At 42.2% G+C, this 21,001-nt stretch overlaps 3 protein-coding genes across 3 annotated transcripts; all 3 read right to left on the bottom strand.

The window, feature by feature from the left end:
* Window positions 1-2,759: 2,759 nt before the first annotated feature.
* LOC138224760 (cobalamin binding intrinsic factor-like) lies at window positions 2,760-6,423 on the bottom strand. The gene is made up of 4 exons (XM_069182801.1): window positions 6,314-6,423; window positions 4,692-4,836; window positions 3,625-3,749; window positions 2,760-3,029 (listed from the first exon to the last, which is right to left on the bottom strand). Exons 1-4 carry the CDS (start codon window positions 6,381-6,383, stop codon window positions 2,950-2,952), a joined length of 420 nt encoding a protein of 139 aa, XP_069038902.1. The 5' UTR covers window positions 6,384-6,423; the 3' UTR covers window positions 2,760-2,949.
* A 1,120-nt stretch (window positions 6,424-7,543) lies between these two features.
* LOC107075603 (cobalamin binding intrinsic factor-like) lies at window positions 7,544-10,929 on the bottom strand. The gene is made up of 4 exons (XM_015337338.2): window positions 10,820-10,929; window positions 9,920-10,064; window positions 8,426-8,550; window positions 7,544-7,813 (listed from the first exon to the last, which is right to left on the bottom strand). Exons 1-4 carry the CDS (start codon window positions 10,887-10,889, stop codon window positions 7,734-7,736), a joined length of 420 nt encoding a protein of 139 aa, XP_015192824.1. The 5' UTR covers window positions 10,890-10,929; the 3' UTR covers window positions 7,544-7,733.
* A 2,526-nt stretch (window positions 10,930-13,455) lies between these two features.
* Window positions 13,456-16,841, bottom strand: LOC107075633 (transcobalamin-2-like). Its single transcript, XM_015337416.2, has 4 exons — window positions 16,686-16,841; window positions 15,417-15,573; window positions 14,788-14,912; window positions 13,456-13,720 (listed from the first exon to the last, which is right to left on the bottom strand). Exons 1-4 carry the CDS (start codon window positions 16,753-16,755, stop codon window positions 13,656-13,658), a joined length of 417 nt encoding a protein of 138 aa, XP_015192902.1. The 5' UTR covers window positions 16,756-16,841; the 3' UTR covers window positions 13,456-13,655.
* Window positions 16,842-21,001: the final 4,160 nt, after the last annotated feature.

Raw genomic sequence — 21,001 nt, 5'->3', positions numbered from 1 at the left:
CTTCCACAGTGTACTGAAAGCTGAATTAAGAGAATATAACCAAACCACACAGTCATGTGATGTACAGAGGTTCAAATCTGCAGGGATCAGCTAAGCAAGGAATGTCTGTTACTCAGAGTAGTGTCTCTACTTTTCTACAGAGCTTTCGGCGGACACAGTGATAAACCTCTGACGATCTACTTCAAGGTAGTTACCCTTGAAAGCTTTTCACTTTGTTTTATGCCATGCAGGGAAATCTGGGGCTGTGATTATTCCCCTTAACCCATCACATCCTGTCCTGATCAGATGAGATTACCCTGGAATGTCTGTGGGATTGGGAATGAAGGAAGGCCTGGGTTTATTCACACTGCAAGGAGCAGATGTAGCAGACATTAATGCAATTCTGAGAAAAACCAAAATAGCCCAGTGTTTCCTCTAGTTTTTGCTTCCTCGTTTCTGGACTGAATGCTTGAGAACTGTTTTCATCTCACAGTAACGGCATGATGGGTTAGGCAGTAAGACGCATGTTTGTTTAATTTCAAAACAGTACACAAAAAGAGTTTAGGCTTGTGACTTTTAACTGTGTAAGAAGTTTTGAATTCATGCCGTATGATGGTTTATGAATAACTTATCACTGCTGCAGATGTCTGGTAGCTAAAGGTTTTAGACTGGAAATTAGGATTCTCTTCCTCCTGAAAGATGTACTGTATGTCTTAAAACCGTTTTCTACAACTAGAACAAATAATTTTACTGAAAGGCATTAATTGCAAGAATATTGGAACTTATAGGTCACATTTCCAATACCTCTCAAAGTTGGTACTGTACTTTGTAGATTGATGCTCGGCCCAATCTACAATCTCTGAGTTATTGATTCGATTGATTTCATTCCTTAGTTAAGTATAGGTAAAAAGTCACTTGGAAAAATAGAGGAATAGTAGAGTAGAAAAGTACAGTTTATTCTGACCTGAAAAGGTTGAGGCAAACTAATGGTAAAGATATGCATTAGCAAAGCTCTTGGTGCAAATCTACAGAAGTCAATGAAGCTGTATAAAAGCTGCAGAAGATGGGTGTGTAAGTTCTGAGCAGATCACAAGTACATGAAGAGCACAAAATCCCTCTGACCTGAACTTGTCTTGATTGAGCTAGTGTATCTTCCTCATGGCCCCAAACAGAATGGAACCCTTTGGGATGCTGACCTGGAACTGCCCAGTGAAGCTGTTGTTGAAATCGCTGCGGTATGACAGCTTAAACATAGTAGTGGTGCTGCCAGGGCAGACCATAAAAAAGGTTGGATGATGTGCGAGGCTCCTGAGGTTTCAGTTTGGGATCACATTGAGAAAAAAAGAAACTTGCAAAATTGTGCGTCTCCCAGCCTGATCAACAAACCCAAAGCATCACCCATGTCCTCTTGGAAAATAGAAATGATATTAAACAATGAATCACCCTGATTGAGCTGACCTGTTCGCTTGTGTAGCCTGACTAACACGTGTTGTTAAGCCCTTCTGATAGGAGCCAGGATCCCATGCCGAGGTGCAGGTTGTCTCTTCCCTGCTTGAACCAGGAGCACTGTGGAGAGCATCATGGTCACAGGGAGAGCCATCCTGCCTGACGTCTCAATCGAATGGCTCCTGTGGTGGCACACTGGGCTACTTATACCTCCTCTCCTGTTACAGGTCTGGGGGAGGAGGAAGAGGGTGTAAGTAAAGAGGGACCGAGCTTTCAGTATGGGTCTAATTCATCAGAAAGGATTGTGTTGGACATTTTGTTCTTGCTCTCCCATCTCTCTCCTCCTTTGGAATGTTATTTTAGTTTTGATAGCCTAACCTTTCTTCTTGGGCTGTCTTGTTTTTCGTGTTTTCCCAGCTTGTTCTCGGCAGCCTTTTTGAGCGAATGGCGTGTTCATACTCTTGTCATTTCCTAGATCTGGATTGGTCTGGTTATCTGTTACTTGCCTGAGGTGCCTGGTTTTTGATCTCAGGGACTTGGTGCACCATCTAGAGGAACTGCTAAACTGATATAAGATTTGCTCTCCAGATGTGAGGTTGGTGGTTCAGAACATGACTATGACTGCAGTGCATTCTCCTTTTATTGTGCTGGTGCCCTCAGTGGTTTGCAATATGGGAAATCACACCAGTACTACAGCTAAGAGATTGACTTTGGCCTCTAGGGTTGCAGTAGGATTTTTGTGGACTGTCATTCTATCCAAGGCTAAGATCAGCCCTGTGTTTCTGGGATAGTCTCTAGCTTGCTGTGACTCATCAGGATAAGTGACTTCCTGACAACAGATGTATGTACAGTATGGTGCTCATTTTGAGTAAGGCTGAGTATAATGATGGCCAATTACAAGTTTGACAAGGTGTCTCTAAACTACCCAAGCGTACATGTACCCTGCAACAGATTGGCATTCCAACCATGGTGTAGCCCTGCCTTAATTCTATTTTGCATTCATGTATTTCTTTGGCAAATGGCAAACTATTGAAATGACAATCTTATTTTGGGGGTAGTCCAGCCAAGAGGGGTAGTGGGGTGGATGGATGATGTACTGTAGTAGAAGAGTATGAATAGTTCAGTAAAACTACAGGTGTAAAAAGGTAAATCTGTATAAGGTAACCTGAGAACTGCTAAAGCAAGATTTGCTGCTCTTCCCACACATATTTGTTATATCTGTTTACCAGTAACACATGCATTGATTGAATATCTATCTCAGTCCAGCAGTACCCCACTTGGTCGTCAGGTTTCAGAAATAAATTCATCTCAGAAAGCAAGATAAGACAAGGGAGTGAGTTTTAATCACACCAGAGTTTATTTGGATTTCTAGACATGTTCAGATTTTGAGCAAAATTGTGAAGAATAGTCAGAGATTTATTACTAGAGCAGGACAGCTGGGAAGACCTTGTGAGGAAATTCTTCTGTCTGACTTGAGTCCGTTTCACAGTAGGAACGTAGTGAACATTCAGCCTCCCAATTAGTTTAGTGTACTTCTGGATTGTCCCAGGTTGTGAAGTTCAGGATGATGTGCTCGTTTTCCTCTGGAATGTAGCACCCAACTCCTGGAAAGACAAGGTGAGTAAACAAACAGATGTGCTTAATTAAGTTATATCGAAGCACAGAGACAAGCTAGCCCTGGTGCAGGGATAAGCATGAATTAAAACAGGAACTTGCAAGGCATGGATTTCATACAGTAGCTGTTGCAGATGGAGACTTGCATCATCTTCCCTCTACATCACAGTCACATTCTAAGTTTGTCATTGTTTTGCTGGAAACCAAAACAGATTAATTTCCAAACTTGCAACATTTGTGATGAGAACGATCTGTGCACCAGTTTGCCTGACTGAAATCAACTTGACATCGATCATTCAGAGCGAACATTTCTGATTCTTGGGTGGAGAATGACCAGTGCACAAAACGTCTTTGCCCTTATCCAGGACCCAGAATACTGTGGCTACAGATTTATTTATTACCACACATTTATGGCTTTAACAACATGGCTGGGTTATTTGTTCCAGACTCCCACAGCCTTGAGCTGAGCTCCTCTCCCTTGTCTTCCAGTAAGGACAGGGATCGTGCAGCGCTGTGGCAGGCCTGTCTCTCCCGGTTCTTTGACAGCTCCCACAGGGGTGTGATGGGATTCTCACAGTGACTCACCCCTGTCCAGAGGCATGTTGGGGTACGTCAGCAGCTGCCAGTACGTGTGGGCCGTGTCGTTCCCAGCCACTCCGTTCACACTCACCAGGTAGGGGCCGTAGTTGATGTCATCGATGGTCTCATACCTGCAGAAACAGACACAGCCTTGTGAGCTGAGCCCAGGCCATTAGCCCACAGCGACAGCTCCTGGCAATTACACAGCCAGCTGGAGAAAGAGTGTTAATTCATACTTCTTGACACAGCCAAGAAACTTCAGAGTGTAGGAAAAATGACGTGCGGTTTAGGCTTCATTCAGAATGGAAGTGTTTCGCATAGAAGTTTTAAAGTTATGGTAGATGTAGGTTTGCAGTTCTGTAAAATTAAAATTGTTCTCCAAAACTGCCTTTTTTTTATCATGGAGGTTTTTCTAAAAAAGAGGGTCCATTGCTGAGGCCAAAACCCATTTCTACAGCAGGGTCTACTGGAACAATGCAACTAAACTACTGTATCCAAAGGTACAGCAGCTGACTGAAATAATTATCACTGCCTAGTTTGGAATCACACGGTCCAGGATGGTATACAGTATAATACTAATATTGATATTTTTTCTCATTTAGCTTATGTGCTTAATGTGACTAAAATTCTCACTTCATAATCAGTAGGTAATTTATTCCAGCCATGCACAGTCGCTCATTTGTCACCATTTTTATTTTTCAGGCTTTTCCTGGTTTCTAGGACAAGCAATCCGGGAGCACATTATTCCCCCCTGGAGAAACAACAGGTTATCATAAGACCTAAGTTTTCTGAGTTCATAGAGGCAGATATCAATGATGGTTTCCAACAGGGACTTGAACCCACAACCCACCAATATGAGTCCAGAGACTTTCTTAGTACTCTACACTGTCCTTTACACTTCATAGTCTCAGTCGTCTAAAATGGGCAACATGACCAAAGGCTGGCCATTATTTACTAATTCTGCAGGGGAATGTTTCTGCTACAGTATATTGCATTTGAGATACTGGACTATATTATTGTTAAGAAATCTTTTAACTGCTGTCTGTAACTCTGTACCGATGTGGTGTCCTGACCTGAAATTAGAGTGGGCTTGTTGTATTCTCCACATCGCCCCAAGAAGAGAGCCCCTGTAGGGCACAGATCCTCTGAAGCGCTGTGGAGCTTTCTGGTCTATAGCGTTCCGCACCGACAACAGGATTGGTGACCACCCGCTAGATTCTGTGGGGAAAAAGGACAATCAGTCACTACTCTCGCTCCTGTGGACTCTTGCAGGCACTCCAGGTTTGTGATTTATTTTTAGATTTAGATGTTAGAAATCATCTGTAAGGCAATTGTTAATACTTTCTTTCTGACACACAGCTTTTGAGTGCTAGACACCGATTAAAACATGCCTTTTACAGGCTGTATTAGTGAAACATGAAGATTATATTCTGTATTAGGCATTTATTATTTATGAGAAAAAGTAAGAACAGTAATTAAGTTGTATACAGAGATCATTCATCATGTGCTGGTTAGTTAGTCACTGTTAATTTGCCTTTCCTGAATTGCTAACACATGTCTTACAGGTGAGTCCAGTAGGGACTGTGCACTGTTTTCTGCAGCAAAGGATTACACCCCTTTTCATCGACTTTTGTTTCTTCTTCCTGCACGATGCACCTGTGGCAGCAAAATAAGCCTGTTAGTTTGTGGGTTTTTTTTTAAAAGCTGCACATACTCAGCAAACAGCCTCAAGTTTTTTTTATCTGTAATTGTTGCAATGTTTCCCTGCGTTTTACTTCAGAAAATGGGGATTAATACTGGCATTCGTGGATTTTTTCATCTGAAGACCTTTTTAGTGTTGCAACCTGCACTCCATTGATGGACAAAACAAAGGCATTCTTAAATTGGATAAGGAAATAGTCAGATAGAAAAACAAGAGAGTAAGAAAATAAGAGTGTAACAGATTGAATCCTTTAATAAGGCGGTTTCGCAGAACTGATCATATAAAAAGCTCTTAATACTGATACTGTATAGATTAGTATTAAGATTTATTTCACAGATACTACAGGTCTTCATAGAACACCCCAGAAGAGACACCCCAGACAGCTCTCAAGCACCCAGCCCCCAGCTAAAACTGTGAAGCCCATTATGTACCTAATATCCCAAGTAATTAACCCTCATGTGAGAATGTGGAAAGAGCAACCACAAATAATGAAAGAATTACACTGTGTGTATTTACAAACAGCTGTCATATGAGTCCCCTCAAAGACCAGCCTGCCACAAAGAATATCCATCCACCCATTTTCTAACCACTTCTTGCAATTCAGGGATGCAGGGGAGCCAGAGCCCATCCCAGCAAGAAACGGGCACAAGGTAGGGCCACAAAGAATAATATCGATGAAAATAACTAAGTAAATACGTTTGCAACACCACCCTGTTTCATTTTTGTCTTCTCTGAGAAAACGTAGGTAACAATGTTTTCTTAACCAAATAATTATATTTAGGTGGTATAATCTGGCAGCAGAACCAAATTTTATCAGAGGGCACAAAAGAAAATGCAGCGTGAAATCAAGATTATGTATGCAGTAATTACAACCGAATGATGATTACTGGTTTGATTAAAGAGCTGTACAGTAGTTATCATATCCATACTCTGATTAATATACTATACGCTAAAGCACTTGCTTGGCAGGAGCTGGTATCTGGGATGTCTTACCTGGCTGAACCAGGAGCGCTGGAACCAGCAGCAGCACTGTGGAGAGGATCATGGTCACAGCGAGAGCCATCCTGCTTGATGTCTCAGTCGAATACCTCCTGTGGTGGCTCACTGGGCTACTTATACCTCCTCTACTGTCACAGGTCTGGGGGAGGAGGAAGAGGGTGTGAGTACAGAGTGACCGAGCTTTTAGTATGGGTCAAACTGGTCAGAAAGGATTGATTGTGCTGGACATTTTGTTCTTGCTCTCCAATCTCCCTCCTCCTTCTTTGGAATGTTTTTTTAGTTTTGATAACCTAACCTTTCTTCTTGGGCTGTCTTGTTTTTTGTGTTTTCCCAGCTTGTTCTCGGCAGCCTTTTTGAGCGAATGGTGTGTTCATACTCTTGTCATTTCCTAGATCTGGATTGGTCTGGTTATCTGTGATCTGCAACTTGGTGCATCACGTAGAGCAACTGCTAAACCGATATAAGACCTGCTCTCCAGATGTGAGGTTGGTGGTTCAGAACAAGACTATGACTGCAGTGCACTCTCCTTTTATTGTGCTGGTGCCCTCAGTGGTTTACAGTATGGGAAATCATACCAGTACTACAGCTAATAGGTTGACTTTAGCATCTGGGGTTGCAGTAGGATTTTTGTGGACTGTCATTCTATCCAAGGCTAAGATCAGCCCTGTGTTTCTGGGATAGTCTCTAGCTTGCTGTGACTCATCAGGATAAGTGACTTCCTGACAACAGATGGATGTACAGTATGGTGCTCATTTTGAGTAAGGCTGAGTATAATGATGGCCAATTACAAGTTTGACAAGGTGTCTCTAAACTACCCAAGCGTACATGTACCCTGCAACAGATTGGCATCCCAACCATGGTGTAGCCCTGCCTTAATTCTATTTTGCATTCATGTATTTCTTTGGCAAATGGCAAACTATTGAAATGACAATCTTATTTTGGGGGTAGTCCAGCCAAGAGGGGTAGTGGGGTGGATGGATGATGTACTGTAGTAGAAGAGTATGAATAGTTCAGTAAAACTACAGGTGTAAAAAGGTAAATCTGTATAAGGTAACCTGAGAACTGCTAAAGCAAGATTTGCTGCTCTTCCCACACATATTTGTTATATCTGTTTACCAGTAACACATGCATTGATTGAATATCTATCTCAGTCCAGCAGTACCCCACTTGGTCGTCAGGTTTCAGAAATAAATTCATCTCAGAAAGCAAGATAAGACAAGGGAGTGAGTTTTAATCACACCAGAGTTTATTTGGATTTCTAGACATGTTCAGATTTTGAGCAAAATTGTAAAGAATAGTCAGAGATTTATTACTAGAGCAGGACAGCTGGGAAGACCTTGTGAGGAAATTCTTCTGTCTGACTTGAGTCAGTTTCACAGTAGGAACGTAGGGAACATTCAGCCTCCCAATTAGTTTAGTGTCGTTTTAGATTGTCCCAGGTTGTGAAGTTCAGGATGATGTGCTCGTTTGGCTTTGGAATGTAGCACCCAACTCCTGGGAAGACAAAGTGAGTGAACAGACAGATGTGCTTAATTAAGTTATATCAAAGTACAGAGACAAGCGAGCCTAGGTGCAGGGAGAAGTATGAATTAAAACAGGAACTCAGCTGGACAGAATTCGCAAGGCGTGGATTTCATACAGTAGCTGTTGCAGTTAGAGACTTGCATCATCTTTCCTGTACATCACAGTCATATTCTAGTGTTTGTAATCGTTTTGCTGGAAACCAAAACAGATTAATTTCCAAACTTGCAACATCTGTGATGAGAACGATCTGTGCACCAGTTTGCCTGACTGAAATCAACTTGACATTGATCATTCAGAGCGAACATTTCTGATTCTTGGGTGGAGAATGACCAGTGCACAAAACGTCTTTGCTCTTATCCAGGACCCAGAATACTGTGGGTACAGATTTATTTATTACCACACATTTATGGCTTTAACAACATGGCTGGGTTGCTTGTTCCAGACTCCCACAGCCCTTGAGCTGAGCTCCTCTCCCTTGTCTTCCAGTCAGGACAGGGATCGTGCAGCGCTGTGGCAGGCCTGTCTCTCCCAGTTCTTTGACAGCTCCCGCAGGGGTGTGATGGGATTCTCACAGTGACTCACCCCTGTCCAGAGGCGTCTTGGGGTACCTCAGCAGCTGCCAGTACGTGTGGGCCGTGTCGTTCCCAGCCACTCCGTTCACACTCACCAGGTAGGGGCCGTAGTTGATGTCATCCCTGGTCTCAAAGCTGCAGAAACAGACACAGCCTTGTGAGCTGAGCCCAGGCCATTAGCCCACAGCGACAGCTTCTGGCAATTACACAGGCAGCTGGAGAAAGAGTGTTAATTCATACTTCTTGACACAGCCACGAAACTTCAGAGTGTAGGAAAAATGACGTGCGGTTTAGGCTTCATTCAGAATGGAAGTGTTTCGTATTGATGGAGTCTGCTAGCAGAATCCGTATGTTACTCTGTACCCATATAGTGGTTGCTGCAGTGAACTCCTGCTGAATTCACATGCTAAACTCTAACCTTCACACTTGCTTTAGCACAGGTGCTTTTCCCACGCTGTACTAAACTCCTGTCTTCTGTTCTAACCTCCTGATGGGGACGGAATGTTTCTACTAAACTCCCTGATAAGAAAGGAATGTTTTAAGTGCTTTCTGAGTCCTGGAGTTTCTTGAGAAAGCTACCTCAAAGACAGGAGGAGGAGGGTGTAGAGAAAAGTGTATATATACGCTGTCTAGAGCCAGATCCCCTTTGAGCTACTATAACTGCTATAGCTACTATGGTTCTTCTTGTGGTTCCTTGTATGCATACAATAAAGCTTGGCTTGACGAACGGACACTTCAGGCTCGAATCTCTTGGTTTCTACAGTATAGAAGCTTCAAAGTCATGGTAAATGTAGGTTTGCAGTTCTGTAAAATTTAAATTGTACTCCAAAACTGCCTCTTTTTTATCATGGAGGTTTTTCTAAAAAAAGAGGGTCCGTTTCTGAGACCAAAACCCATTTCTACAGCAGGGTGTACTGGAGCAATGCATCTAAACTACTGTATCCAAAGGTACAGCAGCTGACTGATATAATTATCACTGCCTAGTTTGGAATCACACACTCCAGGATGGAATATAATACTAATATTGATATTGTGTTTCTCATTTACCTTATGTGCTAAATGTGACTTAAATTCTCACTTCATAATCAGTAGGTAATTTATCGCTCATTTGTCACCATTTTTATTTTTCAGGCTCTTCCTGGTTTCTAGGACAAGCAATCTGGGAGCACATTATTCCACCCTGGAGAAACAACAAGTTATCATAAGACCTAAGTTTTCTGAGTTCATAGAGGCAGATATTGATGATGGTTTCCAACAGGGACTTGAACCCACAACCCACCAATATGAGTCCAGAGACTTTCTTAGTACTCTACACTGTCCTTTACACTTCATAGTACAGTACTCGTCTAAAATGGGCAACGTGACCAAAGACTGGCCATTATTTACTAATTCTGCAGGGGAACTGTTTCTGCTATATTGCATTTGAGATACTGGACTATATTATTGTTAAGAAATCTTTTAACTGCTGTCTTACAGTAACTCTGCACCGATATGGTGTCCTGACCTGAAATTAGAGTTGGCTTGTTGTATTCTCCACATCGCCCCAAGAAGAGAGCCCCTGTAGGGCACAGATCCTCTGAAGCTCAGTGGAGCTTTCTGGTCTATAGCGTTCCGCACTGACAACAGGATTGGCGACCACCCGCTAGATTCTGTGGGAAAAAGGACAATCAGTCACTACTCTCACTCCTGGGGACTCTTGCAGGCACTCCAGGTTTGTGATTTATTTTTAGATGTAGATGTTAGAAATCATCGGTAAGGCAATTGTTAATACTTTATAAGTATTTTAGACTTTTGTTTCTTCTTCCTGCACGGTGCACCTGTGGCAGCACAATAAGCCTTAGTTTGTGGGGTTTTTTTTTAAAAAGCTGCACATATTCAGCAAACATCCTCAAGTTTCTTTTTATCTGTAATTGTTGCAATGTTTCCTTGCGTTTTACTTCAGAAAATTGTGATTAATAATGGCATTCAGGAATGTTTTCATCTGAAGACCTTTTTAGTGTTGCAACCTGCACTCCATTGATGGACAAAAAACAAAGGCATTCTTAAATTGGATAAGGAAATAGTCAGATAGAAAAACAAGAGAGTAAGAAAATGAATGAGTGTAACAGTCCACACCCCTTCATAAGGCGGTTCCACAGAACTGCTCATATAAAAAGCTGTTGATACTGATACTTAAGATTTTTTTCACAGCAGTTCTGGCAGCAGAACCAAATTTTATCAGAGGGCACAAAAGAAAATGCAGTGTGAAATCAAGATTATGTATGCAGTAATTACAACCGAATGATGATTACTGGTTTGATTAAAGAGCTGTACAGGGTACAGTAGTTATCATATCCATAGTCTGATTAATATAGTATACGCTAAAGCACCTGCTTGGCAGGGGCTGCTATCTGGGATGTCTTACCTGGCTGAACCAGGAGCGCTGGAACCAGCAGCAGCACTGTGGAGAGGATCATGGTCACAGCGAGAGCCATCCTGCTTGACGTCTCAATCGAATGCCTCCTGTGGTGGCTCACTGGGCTACTTATACTTCCTCTACTGTCACAGGTCTAGGGGAGGAGGAATGGGGTAGGGCTGAGCTTTCAGTGCAGATTTAGCTGGTCAAAGAAAGCTATTTTGTTTTTGCTCTGATAGTCTCAAATCTCCCTCCTCCTTCTTTAGAATGTCGTTTTAGTTTCCAAAGTGTAATATTTGTTCTTGGACCATTTAATCTTTCCCAGCCTGTTCTCAGAAGCTTCCCTGTCTGGATGCTATTTCATCTTTTGGGCCCAGGGCTGCAGGATGCATTTCCTCGATCTGGATTGTTCAGGTTATCCGGTGGTCGCCTGAGGAGCCTGGTTATTAATCTCATTGACTTGGTGTGCCATCTCCTGGCACGCCCTTTAAAATCTAGGATGCACTCCGGCATGGCAGAGGGGAGGTGGATGGTTCAAATCCAGGCTATGCCAGCAGTGCATGGGGGAATATATTCCTTTCAGTGTGATGGTGCCCTCAGTGGTTTACGATATGGGAAAAACCACCAGCACTTAAGCCAATACATTGCCTTTGGTCTCAGGGTTGCAGAGGTCCGAAGTAGACTGAAGTCCAGAGCAGGGATGACAGCAGCCATTTGCTCAAAGTCCTGCCTGTGCTTCTGGAATAAGCTCTTGCTTTGACCCTCACAGGGATAAATGGCTCACTGATGACAGTTGAACGGATGACGGATGTCTCCATTCCCCTGAGATACTTCTGCCATTTGCACCTTTATGGCTACAGTATAACTTGCTAATCTGACCCATGTCCTTTCCTTTCTTCAAGGTTACTGGAATCCTTGGACCTTAAAATGTGAGATCACTGACTACTGCTGTTCTGAACAATGTTTTGTTTTTCATATTTAGGTCATTTCCCTGTTTTTTCAAGGCATAAACTGCTTTAGGTCTAATATTTCTGTTCTGTTTGACCTCAATTGGGATTCTCCAGCTCTTCTTACATCCATTCAAAGGTCCTATTATTCTAATTCTTCCTTGTCTGTGTCAAGAGATTTTATGTCATAAAATATCATAAACATTTCTTTGGGCTTTTAAGGGTTTCTGTTTTTGAATTGGAACAGTACAACCCTTTGAGCTGAAACAGAACAAAAGTTAATAAAGCCACCCTTGTAAGGTGAACTTTTTTCTTGTCCTTTCTTTCCAAGTTCCATCCATAAAATTTTTGAAGATATCTTTTGGATTTCTTCTGAATTGAAGATTGAAGATATCCTCTGGAATATACATTGCATATTTGGATATATTGAAGATATCTTTTGGATTTGACCAGCCAGAAGAGATTGGTGCTTTTGTTCCTTTGTGCAAGTGCAAGTTTATTTTTATATTCTTGTTTCTGGAAAAATGTGTGCTTGAGGAAAATGTCTTTTAGACTCTGCTCCTCTGGGTTTGGAAGGGATTTATATCTAGATAGAAAAGGAAATAGCTGTGTGAACTAGCTAAGGCTAGGTTTTCTGTGGGAAAGCTGTCTTGTACAACTGCTGAGCCTTTCAGTTTTCATTCCAGCTTGGCCTCTCATTGACTTGATTGGAATCCACTGTCTTGATTAACACTTGTACCATTTTTATACTCGTGAAGATACAGTATAAAAACTACCTCAGTGGACTGTGGCCTTCAAGGACCAGGAATGAATATGGCAGGTAACGAAAACATATTGTTGCCAAACTGAAAAACCAATCAACGTCTTCTGGGGGGGATAATTAAGTAACCCCACTTTCCTCCAGTGTTCTGAAGACATGCTGGCTGGCTTAATGGGTATAGGGAAGGAAGGTGTGTGCACATGTGCAGCACCATAGCAACACTTTCAGCGCAGGCTTTCACTGGTTTTAACAGGCCTCTCTAAACTGTCCAGGTGTGCATGTACCTCCCAACAGATTGGCATCCCATCCATGGTGTAGTTCTGCCTTGTTCCCCATGATGCCCCAGTAGTGTCTTTATTCACAAAGCCTAGAAAGAAAAGATCTCTGCATGGGTGTGTATGAGCCTGAGAGGAACACGTGTGTCCCTTTTTATAAGAAAAGGAATATAATTTTTCTAAGGAGACACTTGTGTTTGGATTTTAAGCAAAGGCTGAAGCTTTGCTTTTCGGTATTTACAAGAAACGCGTTTACTGTTCAGCAATACAAATAATTCTGTTTTGCATTCGTGTATTGTTTTGCAAATGGAAAGCTAGTGATGGTTGATCTTATGTTTTTTGCGAGACCAGGCATAAATGGGTGGTTGGGTGGATGGAAAAGCTGGCAGAACATGAATAGTTCAATAAAACAGTCTACTGTACATAACATAAACAGTCCAAAACTCTGCAAATTGCAAAAGCAGCACATGCTACACTTGCTATGAATATATACCTATAACAGTAAGTTTAATGACGCGTGTACTGGCCATTAGGACATTAGATCTAACTTCTGCAGCAGTCCACCTGTTAGCACAACTGCTTGACCAGTTCAGTCCAGCAACAACACACTTGTGTTTCAGGTTGAAGAGTGAAATTCATCTCAACCAAGACAAGACATGGCAGTGAGTTTTAATCATTCTAGACTTTATTGGGACACCTTCAGTGGTTTCATAAAATCATTCAGGATAATAAAAGTTGTATTCTAGAGCTGGACAGCCTGGAAGACCCTGTCAGGAAATGCTTCCATCTCTAGCGAGCTGATCTTGCAGCAGAGACTTAGGGGAAAAGTCTGACTCCCAGTTAGTTTATTCCAGTGGTCTCCTCTAATCCCAAGTTGTGAATCTCAGGATGATGTGCTCGTTTTCCCCTGGAATGTAGCACCCAACTCCTGGAAAGACAAGGTGAGTAAACAAACAGATGTGCTTAATTAAGTTATCGAAGCACAGAGATTAGCGAGCCAAGATGCAGGGAGAAGTATGAATTAAATCAGGAACTCAACTGGACATAAATCACAAGGCATGGATTTCATAGCTGTTGTCACAGTGAGGAGACTTGCATCATCATTCCTCTACGTCACAGGCAAATTCTAATGTTGTCATCTGTTTTGCTGGAAACCAAAGCAGGGTAATTTCCTAACTTTCCACATCTGTGATGAGAACTATCTATGCACCAGTTTGTCTGGCTAAAATCAACTTGACATTGATAATCGAAAGCAAACACTGCTCATTCCTGGGTGTTGGGCTCATCCAGGACACAGAATGCTATGCCTGCAGATTAATTTACTGATCATTTATTGCTGATTTTCGTTTGATTACAGTAATTTCACTGGTGGGTCTTGGGTTCTTGTGGTTAGAATCTTTCTCAGCCCATGGTAACACACCTACGTGAACATACTCTCCCTAGGGCTGTGGATGAAGTCCTTTGGACAAGGGGAGATGTAATTCCCTAGATTATGTGTCAAACACTTCACATTAATTAATTGTTTCTTCCAGTGTCATGAAGCTGAATTATATCACCTGTTAATGGGGGTAACAGTAACTGTCCTGTGTTTTAGCTGGTATCTGTATTGGCATTGATGCATATTCACCATGCCAGGGTTTGTCCAACGGAAGACAAAGTGGAAGGAGGAGTGAGGTAATTACTTTTAATTAAATGTAATTAAAACTGAAGAAAGGTTACAAACAACAGGGGGTCGTTTTGTCCATCTAGCCTGTCCAGTAGTTAGCAAACCATTGACCCAAAGATCTCCTGCAGCCATTTCTTGAAAGAAGCCAAGATAGTGGCTTTAACAACATGGCTGTGTTGCTTGTTCCAGACTCCCACAGCCCTTGAGCCGAGCTCCTCTCCCTTGTCTTCCAGTAAGGACAGGGATCGTGCAGCGCTGTGGCAGGCCTGTCTCTTCCGGTTCTTTGACAGCTCCCACAGGGGTGTGATGGGATTCTCACAGTGACTCACCCCGGTCCAGAGGCATGTTGGGGTACCTCAGGAGCTGCCAGTACGTGTGGGCCGTGTCGTTCCCAGCCACTCCGTTCACACTCACCAGGTAGGGGCCGTAGTTGATGTCATCCCTGGTCTCAAATCTGCAGAAACAGACACAGCCTTGTGAGCTGAGCCCAGGCCATTAGCCCACAGCGACAGCTTCTGGCAATTACACAGGCAGCTGGAGAAAGAGTGTTAATTCATACTTCTTGACACAGCCAAGAAACTTCAGAGTGTAGGAAAAATGACGTGCGGTTTAGGCTTCATTCAGAATGGAAGTGTTTCGTATTGATGGAGTCTGCTAGCAGAATCCGTATGTTACTCTGTAGCAGGTAGGGGCCATAGTTGATGTCATCCTTGGTCTCATACCTGCAGAAACAGACACAGCCTTGTGTAGCTGAGCCCAGGCCATTAGCCCACAGCGACAGCTCCTGGTGTTAATTCATACTGCTTGACAAGGCCATGAAACTTCACAGTGCAGGAAATTGGCCTCTTTCAGAATGGAAGAGTTTGGTTTAGAAGCTTCAAAGTCATGGTAAATGTAGGTTTGAGTTTCTTTAAATTTTAGATTGTACTCCTGAACTGCCTCTTTTCTTATTACCGACCTGAAATTTGAGTTTTCTTGCTGTATTCTCAACATCGCCCCCAGGAGAACTCCCCTGTAGGGCACAGAGCCTTTGAAGATCAGTGGAGGGGTACTTTCGATGGCGTTCTCCACTGACAACTGAATCGGAGACCACTTGCTTCTTGCTTCACTCGATTCTGGGAAGTAAGGACATTCAGTCATTGAAGGGGTGGGTCTTGATGCTGACTATGAAAGTGCTTTTCTTCTTGAGTGTCTTTCCAACTCTATTCTCACTCCTGGGGACTCATGCAGGCACTTCAGGATTGTGAATTTTATAGATCTGGACATTGGGAGTCATCTGTAAGCCAAGTGTTTCTATTTTGTTACTGACACACAGCCTTTAAATGCTAGAAACTGACTAAAACATGCCTTATATACAGTACAGTAGGTTGTATTAGTGAATCATGAAGGTTATGTATTTAACATGTATTTACACAAAATATTAAATTCTGACATCTGTAAAGGGGCTGTTCAGCATTTTTTAAGTGTTAGTATGCTAGGAGTTATTCCTGAATTGCTAACATGGTGAGTCCATTAGGGACTGTGTATTCTACTTCAAAAAAAAGACTTTGCTTTTGTTTTTGCAAAACAATTCTCCTCTGGCAGCGAAACAAATCTTTTCTGTCCTTCCTCTTAGTGTCTTGCAAAAAAGCTGTACGTTTTCAACCTCTCACGTTTTTATCAGGAATTACCTACTCTTTCAATGTTTCTCTGTTTTTTTATTTCAGGATGTCATGGGCTAAAACTGGCATTTTCTCATGTTTATGTCCTGCATTTTTCACTGATGGGCACCACAAAAATTCTTAAACAGAATAATGAAATATATAGAAAAACAACAAGTTGAAAACTCATGGAGGGAAAATTGAATTCCCATGTTATTATCTACTATTATTCCAATGTCCACTCTCCAGTTGGTTCCAAAAATCAAAATGCTCCCTCAAAAGTGTTGTGTCAACACATATCACCTTAATACAGCACAGGGCGGACGCTCTGTTTCACTTCTCGTCTGACAGAACTAAGGCAAGGGTGTTTTCTTAACCAAATAATTACTATCACTATGGTTACTTTTGCCAGCAGAACATAATTGTCTCAGAGGGTACAAAAGAAAATGCAGCAAGACAAACATTATTGTATATAATACTAAAGAATGATGATTACTGGTTTGATTAACGAGCTGTACAGGGTTGTTATCATATACAGTACATAGTCCGATGAATATATGCTGAGGCACCTGCTAGAACTGTCTTACCTGCTTGAACCAGAAGCGCTGGAACCAGCAGCAGCACTGTGGAGAGGATCATGGTCACAGCGAGAGCCATCCTGCCTGACGTCTCAGTCGAATACCTCCTGTGCTGGCACAGTGGGCTACTTATACCACTGCCAGTCTCATTCTGGGTAAAGTTGTTTTATTCCCACATGGTGTGTGTGCCCTCTTCACCTAAGTGAATTAGCCAGAATGCCTTATCCTTGTGTCAACACTATTAAACACTTCAGTAGTTCTTGGAACACCTGCATAACACTCCGTTTAATTGTCCTCACTCTATTTAATTATGATAAATCGCACTTTGACGTCTGATTTTGTATTCTTTGCGCTTTGCATATGTTTTGGAGTAGTTTCCAGGAATCTAGGCTGTGGGTTTTTATCACTTTGGATGAACAGCCTTGCCCTCTGCTGCCCAAGCATTAACCAACCTGTGCAAACACAGGGGAGGCTGAGACGACAATGTCTCTATTGTTTGTCGTGCTTTTGCTCTTGGGTCTGTGATTCTGTTGCTCAACATACGGAACATCAAGGAACTTGAATTGTAACTTCCCTTCTCTACCTGCAAGTGTACAGTATCAACTTACAGTACTATGCAGTAAATTGTTGATTACCTATTTTTTTTCCTTCCTAGTGATTTTTTTAAGTTATTTAACTTCTCTATTATTTTCTATGTGACGCCTATTGAGATTCAATGTATTATTAATATTATTATTATTATTAGTGGTAGTGTTCATTTTCCATTACATCAGTTCTCACAGAATGTATTAGAATATTTATCTGTATGTTTTAGAAGCAGAGAGCTATGCCACTCATGTCTCACTGCTGCAAGCTACTGTTAGCTGATACATGTATACTGCTAAAGCATTTCTATTGATAGTTGACTTGAAGGTTTCTGTAATGGGTGCGGACTGGGGATGGGTGAGGGGGCCGGCTCGCACTTTTATCGAGCGCTGTTATACAACTGCTGTCAGCAAGCCTCTCCAGCAGGCCTGAAGTCATCACGAAGAGGTTGAAATGAAGGTAGAACGTCTCATCACAGTCTCCTCCATGCTCTCTCACCACTCACGTGTCTGGCTAATGGGTTACCTCCACAGCAACATATCTTCATCCTTTTGGGGAAGGATCTGGCATAATACTGAACTTTAGCTTTTATTAATTTTTTTTTGTGGTGTGTGCCATCCACTTCAGGAACACCTGCCGGTTTTGTTTTGAAGGAATGCATTGCTGTGTAAAGGATTCAGGCTGATACTGTGCTATAATCCCTTAGAAACCTGCTTGAACTCTCCAGTGAAGGGAGGGCTGGCCTTCTGGTATGGCAGAACCACCTGCTGTTTGGAGGAGGTGCTAATGTAGCAGAAGGCTGGGATGTTTTATGTTATTCTGGCTGGTTTATCAAGAAGTACCCATAACCAACCCTCAAAGAGCTTATTCAGATTGACTAGAGGGGAGATGAAGGGAAATTATTTGACTTTGTGACTTTACAGAATAAAACTGGAAGAGATGCTTGCATGTTTCAAATCACAGCTACACAGACCACAACAGAGGGGACGGGGTCAGCTGACACACCAATGCTTATCCTTTATTTGAACATTTCATTGACGATTGTAAATCAGTCGCCAGCAGCCATATCACCCTGCAGCCCACTGAAGCTCAGCTGCTGTGAGTCTGGAACTGGATGGGAGACCTCCTGGGAAAGCTAAGGTTGTAGCTGGAAGAGGTGTTAGTGGGACCAGGAGGGGCAGTCACCCTGTGGTCTGTGTGGGTCCTAATGCCCCTGTTTAGAGTTGGGGACACTTTACTCTATAAAAGACCCCGTCTTTTGAATAAGATGTAAAACCAAAATCCTGAATCTCCGCGGTCATTAAGAATCTCAGGGTCTTTTAAAAAAATATTAGGGGTATAACCCTGGTGAACCCTGGCCTCCTATTATTCCCCATCTCTGAACTGGCTTCATCACTCTGCTGTCCTCCCCACTAATAGCTGGTGTGTGGTGAGGGTCCTGGTGCATCATCCAGGTGGGGCTGCTCACTGGTGGTGGTGGAGTTGAGTCACCATTACCTGTAAAGCGCTTTTGGAGTGTCCAGAAAAGCGCTATATAAGAGTAAGGAAAATATTATTAGCAGTAGTGTAGTAGCAGTAGAGTGATAACATTATAGGATATTGGATAATAACAATATCCTGTGTAATAAAAGCTTAAAATTAACACATTGTCGTTTTGCCCACAAAATGTTTAGAAAACATTTATGCGATTCGCGAACTTGTGCTTGCTGGATTTTTTGAGGACTCTTTTCTGTTTTTTTCACTGCTCCAACCTGAAATATCCCTAAAGACTAATTCTCAGGCCACAGAGAGGTCAGCCTAGGACTCCTTCATCTAGCAGCAATTACCTGCACTGTTCTAATTGGAGGGGTTTCCCTTATGTTCGTTAGTGAGGATTCTGTTCATTGGAGGAGATTGATTTTAGGTTTTAAATAGATGCAACATTTCATAGTTGATACAAGAAAGCAAAAATACACAGTATTCTCTTAATAGTTTAGGTTTGCATTTATTTCTATGAGTTACATTTAAAGGCAACTCAATTGCCTTTATTTTTCTCCTATCACAAAGGACTTTATCTGAAGCTGTTATAATTTAAAGATTGATAAAAAGTCTGATGGATTTCAGACTCTGAGGACAGGAGTTAGGACTCCTGTTCTATAGGGGGATGGGCAACACTCTATGTAAATATCAAAGGATAAAGGCTCAGAGCATTGTGATTGCCCCTCTGGGAGACTTGTTGAAGATATTTTTACTGCACATCCTTCTCATTCCCCTGCAGAGGTGAATCTATTGTGTAAGAGATACTGTTACTCTCCCTATCCCTGATGCTATCACAGATAGATGTGCTCTGAGTCCTTAATGGTACCACTTACCAGGCAGGGATAATAAAAAATAAGTACTCAGACCTCACACAAACATCAGGCTGAAAAGGAAAGGAATTAAGTCAGTTCAGAACAGCCACTGCCCCCTGCGTCTCTCTCCTCTTTGATGGATGTTCTGCTCATTTGCAGAAAGTTGGGCGGATAGCAGCACTGTCATCCGGAACTGGGAGTGCCTGGGCCTCACTACTGCAAAACCTTGTTGTGCTCCAACTATGGCCTGCTCCTGCTTCATCGCTGCTTTCTCGCCGGGTGAAAAGGTATTGTGTGTGGCTGCAAAATCAAATCTTCTGTCTCTCTGTCTGCATTTCTTCACGGGTGACTGTCTGCCTGCGTGTCCGTGTTTCATCTGCAACGCCCATGTCTGCTCATCCCCTTTAACACTGAACTCCTGAGATAGTTAGACAGGGCCACAGCTTTTTAGTGCTGTATTTTGTTGTTTTTTTTCCCCGAATGCAATTTGTAATTAGAGTGAATGGGATTTTCTCCCTTCCTGATCACAATCGTATTGATTCATGCAAAATGGTTGTGTGGTAGAATCTTAATAGATGAAATCCATCAAAAAGAGCATAAGACAAACCTCTGTTGTTGTGGTGAAAATCGACTTATCTCTTGTCAAAATATCTTGTGCGATACCTACACCAGTTATCTGCGTTGCATAGTTAATTTTTTAGATGTGAAAATGCATGGGTGGGTGGGCGTATACAGTACAGGTATATATATTTCTACACACTTTAAATCAATTGCATGTTCTCATAATTCATAAGACGTCAAACACTTTGTGACATCCTGGGTGAGACAGGACTTGCCGAGAGTTTAATTGGCTCTTCTTCCCTCAGAGCAATTGCTGAGACAGCTGACAGACTTTGGGGATGAATGTGGATAATTAAGAGAATAGGCCCAGTGGTGACAGATTGCTTGGTAACTTTGTGTTTTTAAGGTCCCGTTGAAGATGTACTGAAACACACCATTGACCTGTAGCAGGATCAGAGCAGGGGTGCTTTTTGAAAAGAGTTGAGCTGCTACTGGAATTGTTGATGGGGGTAGGAGGTGGCACTTTTTCCTCCAGTTTGGACTGTGGGAGACTATACCAGCACTAGAATTTGGCCTCAGGAAGACTCAGTTTCTTTTGTAAGCAGATGGAGAGTTTAAGGGTTAGTGGTTTGTCTATAAAGAATCCATTTTTTTAGGGGCAGTTGGTATTGACGTTTTGAAAGCTGTTTTTCCCTTGAGTTGAATCATTTAAATCTGATATAGTTTGTTTTTCTTAGACTACGAAATGAGAGAGAATGTATAGACAGCCTAAAGTTAGCAGGACACTTGTCATGGTATCGTATGCTTCAAATATATCACATTCATGTGAAAGAGAGATTTATTATTAGT

The sequence above is a fragment of the Lepisosteus oculatus genome, chromosome 23, assembly GCF_040954835.1.
Source record: "Lepisosteus oculatus isolate fLepOcu1 chromosome 23, fLepOcu1.hap2, whole genome shotgun sequence".
Lineage (NCBI taxonomy): Eukaryota > Metazoa > Chordata > Actinopteri > Semionotiformes > Lepisosteidae > Lepisosteus > Lepisosteus oculatus.
Note: the sequence above shows the minus strand (reverse complement) of the source record. Positions and strands in the feature narration are given on the sequence as shown.

What these genes read in the sequence shown, in the direction of transcription:
- LOC107075633 (XM_015337416.2), bottom strand. Translation starts at nt 16,755, where the DNA reads ATGGCTCTCGCTGTGACCATGATCCTCTCCACAGTGCTGCTGCTGGTT. An exon ending in AGCGCTTCTGGTTCAAGCAG is followed by an intron (nt 15,574 to 16,685) that starts GTAAGACAGTTC and finishes CTTACTTCCCAG; the next exon opens with AATCGAGTGAAGCAAGAAGC. An exon ending in CAAGAAAACTCAAATTTCAG is followed by an intron (nt 14,913 to 15,416) that starts GTCGGTAATAAG and finishes CTGTTTCTGCAG; the next exon opens with ATTTGAGACCAGGGATGACA.
- LOC107075603 (XM_015337338.2), bottom strand. Translation starts at nt 10,889, where the DNA reads ATGGCTCTCGCTGTGACCATGATCCTCTCCACAGTGCTGCTGCTGGTT. An exon ending in AGCGCTCCTGGTTCAGCCAG is followed by an intron (nt 10,065 to 10,819) that starts GTAAGACATCCC and finishes TTTTTCCCACAG; the next exon opens with AATCTAGCGGGTGGTCGCCA. An exon ending in CAAGACGCCTCTGGACAGGG is followed by an intron (nt 7,814 to 8,425) that starts GTGAGTCACTGT and finishes TTGTCTTCCCAG; the next exon opens with GAGTTGGGTGCTACATTCCA.
- LOC138224760 (XM_069182801.1), bottom strand. Translation starts at nt 6,383, where the DNA reads ATGGCTCTCGCTGTGACCATGATCCTCTCCACAGTGCTGCTGCTGGTT. An exon ending in AGCGCTCCTGGTTCAGCCAG is followed by an intron (nt 4,837 to 6,313) that starts GTAAGACATCCC and finishes TTTTCCCCACAG; the next exon opens with AATCTAGCGGGTGGTCACCA. An exon ending in CAAGCCCACTCTAATTTCAG is followed by an intron (nt 3,750 to 4,691) that starts GTCAGGACACCA and finishes CTGTTTCTGCAG; the next exon opens with GTATGAGACCATCGATGACA.